This window comes from Seriola dumerili, unplaced genomic scaffold (assembly GCF_002260705.1).
Source record: "Seriola dumerili isolate Sdu_G_001 unplaced genomic scaffold, Sdu_1.0 BDQW01000091.1, whole genome shotgun sequence".
Classification (NCBI taxonomy): Eukaryota; Metazoa; Chordata; class Actinopteri; order Carangiformes; family Carangidae; genus Seriola; species Seriola dumerili.
In genome coordinates this window covers 6,052,231-6,061,371 of record NW_019174346.1, presented here as the reverse complement: position 1 = coordinate 6,061,371, position 9,141 = coordinate 6,052,231, and the positions used below count along the sequence as shown (strand labels likewise).

At 38.4% G+C, this 9,141-nt stretch overlaps 1 protein-coding gene across 1 annotated transcript; it reads left to right on the top strand.

Moving 5' to 3' along the window:
* The first annotated feature begins 2,918 nt into the window (after nt 1-2,918).
* LOC111222397 (histone H3.3) lies at nt 2,919-6,706 on the top strand. Its single transcript, XM_022746112.1, has 4 exons — nt 2,919-3,025; nt 4,597-4,740; nt 4,947-5,100; nt 5,200-6,706. Exons 2-4 carry the CDS (start codon nt 4,613-4,615, stop codon nt 5,326-5,328), a joined length of 411 nt encoding a protein of 136 aa, XP_022601833.1. The 5' UTR covers nt 2,919-3,025; nt 4,597-4,612; the 3' UTR covers nt 5,329-6,706.
* Nucleotides 6,707-9,141: the final 2,435 nt, after the last annotated feature.

The window sequence follows — 9,141 nt, the reverse complement described above, 5'->3', positions numbered from 1 at the left end:
CTTTTAATATGTGCACGATGTTTCTAATACATCTCTGTTTGGTTCTGTCTGACAGTTTCTTGAAGGATAGAATTAAGAATTGACAACAAAATTTACTGCAGGAGACACAATTGAGTAGTTGTCATTAAGCCTAACTTCAGGAGGTTAAAAAGTAATTTCTTTAAAATATCTTTGAAAGAGGAAAGAGTTTATCCTCAATAATTTTTGGTTACAGTAGCGTGACATGATCCCTGAGTGCTGCTTTGAGAAAATTAAGTGCTCTGTGAACTGTCATTCCTTCCTCTTCCCAGACTGTCTATTTTTCAATATCAGTGGAAAGCTATGCTGACACACATTTTACTGTGCATTAACAAGACCAGACGACCTACATGAACCATTTCAAACTGGATTCTGCCCCAAAACACAGCACTGAAGCAGTCCTCATTGAAGTCAATAATGACCACCATCTCTCCGGTTTTGCAAGACTCTACTGGCTCCCAGTCAAATTCTGGGTTAAACATATAATGCTCCTTAGTACCTACAAGGCCCTCGATAGCTTTACTCCTCCCTACCTTGCTAATCTCATTCAAAACTCACCTGTTTCAACTTGCTTTCCCTGCCTAACTTCCAAATTATTCATTCTGGTGGAGGGAAGAAAACCATTTGCAAGCATAGACGTTATTATGGTGAAGATACAGTATTATATATATAATATATATATATATACTAAATTACTAACAAAATGAATTGGTTCCGACACCTCGTTACACATGGCATCCTGCAGGTTGAATCATACGTGCACCTGTGCTGTTTAGGTGATGATGTGAGTCCACATGACTAAACAGAATTCCACATGTATTTTCAAATAGAGAATAGGAGATAGAATTTTTTTTTTTTTTTTAAAAAGAGGCCGATCCGGGGCTTTATGACTGTTCAAAGGGTCAAACATTCATCAAACTATGAAGGTTGGTTATGAATCAGAGCAGCTTGTCAACATCGGTGTGGAGCTTGCGGCATAACCTTCATGTCAGAATGACTTATTACAGCATGTAGCTCCTCTACATGAACTGGAATATGTAGAAATGATGATGCCATCACAAGAACATTACCTTTGATCGTGGTTTTGACCTGAGCTCATGCATTGCAGCTAAATGTTCTTACCTTCCTTGCTTTCATATCATGGTGATCAGGGAGGTAAAACACCAGTTCACTTGATATATTTCAGAAAATCGTATTTCATTTCATTTATTTATCATTCTCGTGATACATCTATGACTCCTGTAATAATGTAGATACAGAAATTCAAATGTTTGTTTTCATCTCTACACACTTACAGGCTTAAGTAAAACCTCCAATTTTGTTAACAATTTTCTACACTAATTGTTTGTTCTTTTCTTTTGCCACTTAATCCAGACTAAGGTGCACAAATGGATAAACCGTTACTCTGACATAGCTGGCATGACATGGGACACTGAGTGGTGACTACAATGAAAAAATGGATCCATATAATAACTGTTTTTAGCACATTAATGTGTCCTGATGTAAAGGGTTTAAAAAAAAACTTTAAAAACTTTAAAAACTTTTTTTATTTAAATCAAATCAAATTCTGTAAATAAGGCAAGTGACAATATTTTTAGTAATTCAGTTCAAACCAACATTACTAAAAACAAAGGCATGTGCTCTAGTTGTATTAATTCAAACAACACAATACAGAAAAACAAGGCATGTAACAAAGAGGAAGCAATCAATTAAAAATAGTTGCTCCAAAGGTAGAGGAGACCCACTGTAATATTTTATATACACATATATATATATATATATACACACACACACACACACACACAGTGAATCCTGTTTTGCATCAAAAATATAAATTTGAGATGGATCCTTGTGTTTCAGCTTTGTTGGAAAATTGTACTTTGTTCTTTATTTTCTTTCTTTCCTCTATTTACACATTTTGACATAATCTGTTTAAAAAAAATTATCTGTTAACCCAGTTGCAGGATCTTGTTAACTTGATCACGTTTATAATTTACTATTACATTCTACTATTTTGTATTTATTAATATTGAACATTAAACTAAAAAAGTGCTCAGGTCTTCTACTTAACTAAAGGTAGCAATACCACAGTAAAAACGTCTTATGTTATAATTATTGATGCATTAATGTAGACATCACTTAAATGTGGAGCTAATACCCACTCTATATATACTGCCGGGTAGTTTAATTTATAATAATACATCATAATTTATTTGTTGAAAATAATATGCATTAATAATATTCGTCTGCTACGTAACTAATACCTATAACTTTAAAAAGAATATAGTTAAAACGGGAAGGAAACAACTGTGAGTGTGCAAGAACATTTTTGAAATTGCGACCAAAGTGTAGCAGAGTAAAAGCAGAATATTTGCCTCTAAACAGTAAATAAAATAAAAATGCTCAAGTAAAGTACAAGTGCCTCCAACTACTCCAACTGTACTCAAGTAGAATAGTGCTTACCACCATTGGTCAAAATATATTGTATTTTCATTGTATGTCGTATGTATAAGTAATTTGGCTAATCCACTTTATTTTTACTTGCTCCCGTTCATTTTCTTTTATTGTTTCTACAGCATATCGTATGCCAATATATTGTGCCTGCATTTCTTAATATTAAGTTTTCTGCTTGTTCGTGTAATTTGTATTTGTATAGATGGTGAAAGAAATTAACGCGGTCGTCAAAAAGAGCCAACACATATGGCTAACATCAAATAATGACATAATAGTAATAATAAAATTATACTTTTTTGCATTAGGACGATAATATCATACTGTATTGAAAAGCATCAACGTTTGCTACTAAAAAGTTCCAGCTGAAGAAATGAAGTTTCAATGTTTACAAATGTTGGCAGTTGCATTATGGGAGACAGATGATTGACACGGCCGCCATTTTGCTCCTGCTCTCTCTGCTTCCATTGTGTGAGAGATAGTAAATATCTGACACTGCCAGACAAGCACAACACACTTGTATCCTTGCGAAGAAAAGGCGTTAAATTCACCCCCGGTAAGTTAAATTTTTCTTACACTTTTTGAACCACAGTATATTATTCACAATTTAGAGAAGAAAATCACTCAGATGAAGTTGTTTTTGTGCTGAAATCGCGTTTTATTTCGACGCTGTGTTGAGGGACAAAAAGCAGCTGCCCCGATACTCAGGCAGAGAGAAGAACGGCACAGTACTTCCACCGCTCAAATATCTGCTCCACTTTCAGTGACGGTTTCTATGTCGCCTCTTCGCTTTAATACAACATCGCTTCATACGCCTGTGACGGTTTTTTGATAACTACACTCGTCTACTACATTTTATTGGTAGTCTTGTGTTCACACGTTTTGAGTTTTTGTGGGAAAATGTCAAAGTTTACGTCCCAGTCAATGCCAGTATGTTTGTAGCTCCATTCGGGTCTGCGGCCATAATCTTGCGGTATGGGGCGGAGCTAAGGTTACTGGTCCCGCCCCAAGATCCTGCAGAATAAAATCCCATTGGTTCTTAGATACGACACGGTTGCAGCGGATTGGTGTATTTCCGAGTGATGACCTGTTCAGCGGTGTGATTGGTGTGGTTGCGAGTACCCGGGGTCTGGATTGGCTCGGTGTGCTGTGTTTGTGCAGCTGCCAAAGCGGAGGAAAAGTTTTCCCTGGCGGCTCTGTCTGACTAATATTACAGACTTTCAGCTGGGGGGGGGGGGACAAAACACTCAACCAGCTGAGTAAAGGAAGACAGAAAATTGACAAGAGACTGAATCTCATGTCGATATTTGGGTCATTGGCAGGAAGAAATAATAATAACAAGCAGCAGACAAAGTTCTTCAAACCCTGCGTTTAATATCATAACATCATAATATCACCAAAATCCCCAAACCCGCTAATGGCAATAAAATGTGACCAGATGAGTCAAAAATGCAACCATAATGTCACAATATCATTAAAATGGATTGTAAAAGAAATATAAATTTTTACTCTGGGCTGGGCCAGTGAGACATACTTTATGAGGAAAAGTGTTGCTTGGCGGAAATTAGGGAATAAAGCATTAAATGTGTGCTTAGGCCAAAAAAAGACCACTTATTAATTGAAAAATACGATGAGGTTGTGAAAGATGAATAGAAGAGTCTAATTTTGGAAGTTGTGATTTTTGTTTATCAACTATTTGGAAGAAAAGGTAAAAGTATAAACTTGACATTTGTTTTCACACTTCATTTGATTATTTATCAGTATTAGTTATTGAAGTATTAATTTATATTTTTGACTTGTCTAACAACCTTTTACTGCTTTTCGTTAGTTTCTGGGTTGTAAACATGTAAGTGTTCACATGTAGCTACACAAGGGTTATTTTTAAAGTGAGGTCAGCTGACTGTTAGCTTAGATGGAACATTTGACAAGAGTTATAGTGCCTATGATAACATCATTGTGCCCATGATAATAGCATGGAAATGTATGAATAACTGAACAGTTCTTAGAGCATGTAATGGCATAATCAGAGCGTAATCAAAACTGCAGCTCTAAGGCCAGGGAGAAAAAATAAAAACTATAGTATGAACATGGTGATGTATGTTTTTCTTCTTTCAATGTTCTCTTCAGGTGATACCTTGTTGTAATGGCTCGTACCAAGCAGACTGCTCGTAAGTCCACTGGAGGAAAAGCTCCTCGTAAGCAGCTGGCCACCAAGGCTGCACGAAAGAGCGCCCCCTCCACCGGTGGTGTGAAGAAGCCCCATCGTTACAGGTAAACTTCAAATGGAAGCAATATTTATTTCGGAGGATGATTTCTGACCTGTTCAGCTTATTTCCAGCAGTTTAAATTCATCTTGTGCAAATTGTTTTTTTTGGTTGTCATTTATCAGACACATTAGTTATCATTTTGTAAAGTTAGAGCTATTTAACTATCAAAAGTGGTGTATTGAACTAAAGCTTGGTTGTGTTGTGTTTTAGGCCCGGTACCGTGGCTTTGAGAGAGATCCGTCGGTACCAGAAGTCCACTGAGCTGCTGATCCGTAAGCTGCCGTTCCAGCGTCTGGTGAGGGAGATAGCTCAGGACTTCAAGACTGACCTGCGTTTCCAGAGTGCCGCCATTGGAGCCCTGCAGGTGTGTGTGTGTGTGTGTGTGCTTGTGTGCGTGCGCACAATATATTAATAAATACACAATAGTGTCACTGACACAATTCTCTTGCAATTGTCCCTGCAGGAGGCCAGTGAGGCGTACCTGGTGGGTCTCTTCGAGGACACTAACCTGTGTGCCATCCATGCCAAGCGTGTCACCATCATGCCCAAAGACATCCAGCTGGCACGCCGCATCCGTGGAGAGCGCGCTTAAACAGCCTCCCTAATGTTTCACTTCTGTCCTGTTTTTCTTTACCTGTCCCTGCCCTCCTCCTCCCTTGATTCTACCCCACCCACCCACCTCCACCCATCCCAATCACCCTCTCTCCCCAGCCTGCCCAGCTTCTCAGTAGACTTTAGAGTAATCCTGATTATGAAGCGATAGAAATATGTTGAAGTCTGGTCTCTCATAGGTTTTTTGTCTTCACCAAATGTTTTAGGGTACCTTTTTTGTGCATGTAAAAGGTTTAGTAGATCAGACACACATGTGCACACATGCTCAAACAGGCATCACTTGGTTTGGGTGGCACTTCAAAACACAAAGCCCATCCTTGAGCTCACCTGGATTTTTCTAGTGTGGGAGGTCGGCAGGTGCAGTTTGTGTGGCAAACAGAGCCAAAGCAGAGGGATGTGGCCGAGGGGCTAGTCTGCTTAAGGGGAGCTGCAACTTCCACAGCAGGGTGCTATTAAAACTAGTCCTGAGGCCTCTGCCCATCTGAACACCCTCCTCCCCTCCCACCCAGTCCGTCCCTCTACACCCCAACCACCCTCTCACTCTGCAGCTGCAGCGTGACGGCTCGCTGTACCATTTTGGTTCACCTCCTTCACCCCTGTGATCTGCACTGGGAGGGGACACTGATCTGTTGGTCCGTTTGTGTGGATGTGTGAGCTCTGATCTTCCAAACCACTTGTACTCAACAAACAAGAATCTCTTGGTTGCTTAAGAATATTGATTATCGTTGTGGATATGGTGTCTATTTTTTTTACGCATATGAGTCATGGATGAGCATCTCTTCCTTTACCACTTCCAAAATCATCAAAACAAGAGAAAAAAAACAATTGAAATTGTCAACATGGTTGTCAGGTTGTTTTTTTACAGTGATCTGATTTGTTATAGAAAATCAGGAAGGGCTTCTTTGTTTTCCAAGGCAACTTCTGTTCTAATGGCAGCCACACCGGGGCGATGGTGTACCATCTCCTCGTCTCTTCAATTTAATTGTTCACTGTAGATCAGTCATCAAATATTATACTTCTGTCTCTCTCTCTCTCTCTCTGTCTCTCTCTCTCTCTCTCTCTCTCTCTCGCTCTCTCACCACAGATAGGCATTAGACTTGTCACAACAGTATGAATGACATTATAGTGAAAGTTACACTCTGCATGTTATGGGTCTGTGTCTCCTGTACTCTCTGTAGATCTGAGCATATAATCTGTTCCCTTTCTCAAAATTTGTGATACACAATATAACCTCATATTTGTTTTCTTTTATATTTTTCTTATTCCTCAAGATTTTCAGACGTATAAATAAGCTGATCTTTGTATTTTCCAAATTTCTCATATTATGGTGGTAATAAATAGGTGTTAAAACAAAGTAATGCGAGTTGGTGGGATTTATTTACAAAGTTTCTTTGAGGCATTAATGCCACAGTGGCTTTCCAAAAGAAAGGCTGGATGTGAGTGACTGCAATGTGCTGCAGTTTCTATCAATGTATGAGAACTAAACAGCCACATGGGGGAAACCTTGAACAAGGTCTTAAACCACAGCCGCTGCACATACTCCAGCTGTCTGTCTTCTATGTAATAAATCACTGGAAACTAATGTGGAAAATGACAATAGCTTGGCACATTTGCAAATAGGATTTATAGTGTATTTGTTTCATTGTGTCAGTGCTGACTGAAAGATAATCTAAACCTACCCTATTGTGTAGACCACATGCTCTCCCAACACATTGCTTTTAATCAGTACACTGTATCTATAGCTGGGTGTGTCAGAGTATTGTAACACAAATTAACACACTGAAAGACAGTTTTCTATGAAAATAATTCAGTTCCACCCAGTTTAACTGAAGCATTAAAGACATCATTTTAATATCATTGATCATTTGGCTCACATCAGAGGCCAACTTGAGTCAGAATAATCTGGAGCTGGGAAATATTTACAAATCAATAAATAAATGAAATAAAGCTTGTAATATTTCCTTGTGGTCTCCAGCATATATTTTAAGACCATCTTGTTATTGCTAGAACGTGTACTAGCAGAGCAACAGGATGGATCTGATTTTTGGTGAAATGTCTCAAAGGCAATGCTGTAGATTCTCTCTTAAAATCTCTCATTTTTAAAAGTATAACTGAAATGTATTTCTGCATTGATAAGTGACAACTTCTTGTAGGAAAGGAATATAAAGTAAAACACTCAGTGTCTTCTTTACTTACACTGACGCTGAAATTCCTTCAGAGGAAACTCAGACGTGGCGAGGATAGTCACTGCCCTCTGGTGGACACATTTCTGCCAGAGCAGACTCTACACCCCTGGACAGAAAAATGATTGCACACTCACGTTGCTTTGTTTTCTCTGAATAGGAAAAAATGAACTGTTTCCACTATTATTTATTATACCATTATTTATCTTTTGTTAATGACAGCAACCACTGGTGAAAAGTAAAGACATTTGCTCAGGCACTGGACTTCAGTACAGTTTACTTCTATACAACTTTATACTTCTACTCCACCACGTTTCAGAGGGAATTATTGTACTTTCTATTCCAGCAGCAGAATAATAAATAAAATATATATAATGAACATTTTTAAAAGTTCCACTGCATTGTTACAGTAAACTGACAGAGAGTTGTGAGTACTTTTACTTTTATAGTTTTGCTGATTATACCCCTGTACTGTTCCTGCAGTAAATACTTGAATGCAAGACTTTTATTAGTAAGGAGGTGTTGTTACATCTTGGTGCTGGTACTTCTGTTTAAATAAAGCATCCAAATATTTCTTACACAGCTGAGTGCAACAATCATTAAATCAGTCATTGAAAGATGCTAAAAGCTGTCTGGAAAACATGAAGAGAGAAAGAGCAGGAGTTGTCAGGCAGGTATTATAAAGCCTTTGGATAATAATTAATATACTGTTTATTGTAATTTCTGCAGAGAAGTTTGTTTGAACAACAGCATCAACAATAAAATGTTCACAATTTTAATACATTTAGCACTTTGTTGCTAATGACAGCTAATAGCTTAGAGACTAATAATCTAGTAATCAGATGCTGCTTCATGGGTCAGTCCTGTAGTAGTAAGGGAACTTTCGAGTGTGTTAAATATTTTTTCATCACTTCCCGTACACGTGGAGGAGTCAGTGTACCTGGTGAATGAAAATGTAAAACATCTGTTGCTCTTCTCTGTTACAGCTGCTGGGTTTCTACAGCTTTGAGATAAAATCAAGCTGTTGCTGTTACTGACCTGTAGCTTACTTTTACCCAATGTTTGAGTTTTTTTGAAGACATTTCTCTTTTTTCATTTTCAATGATTGTTAGTTCAAGGAAACCAGGAGCTGAAGCTTTTTCCTTCTCAGACTGTGCTGTGTTTTTGTTTTGCTGCGTTCACCTTCCTCAAGGTCTGCTCAGCGCTGTCCATCCCCCATCACATCTGCTCCTCCCCGGGATTACAGCGCAAATGTCTGTCTGAAACTCTCAGTGCTGAGGGGGAAGATTACAAGTGCACTGCACCCTCCAAGAGAGGTTAACCAACCAGGGCACACGGATGCAAGGATTAACCAATCACACCACAGAGAGGGAGGGCAGAGGGATTAAAGCGGGCACAGAGTGGGATTAGGTCAGTGTTGAGTGCAGAAAAATGCTTTGAAATGTCTCTCGGTTCCCGTTTACTCCTTTCAGTGCAGCAGATCTGAAGTTACAATAAAAATGTTTGGATACGGTGAGATATGATTTACATAGCAACAAAAACAAAACTAGTTTTTCTTTTTATATATATATCACAATTACATTAGGAATTTCTCAGGAGTAATTCTTCTT

Excerpts from the sequence above, each read along its gene's own strand:
- LOC111222397 (XM_022746112.1), top strand. The coding sequence starts at position 4,613 with ATGGCTCGTACCAAGCAGACTGCTCGTAAGTCCACTGGAGGAAAAGCT. Across the intron at positions 4,741-4,946 it reads AAGAAGCCCCATCGTTACAG|GCCCGGTACCGTGGCTTTGA; the intron begins GTAAACTTCAAA and ends GTTGTGTTTTAG. Across the intron at positions 5,101-5,199 it reads CCGCCATTGGAGCCCTGCAG|GAGGCCAGTGAGGCGTACCT; the intron begins GTGTGTGTGTGT and ends TTGTCCCTGCAG.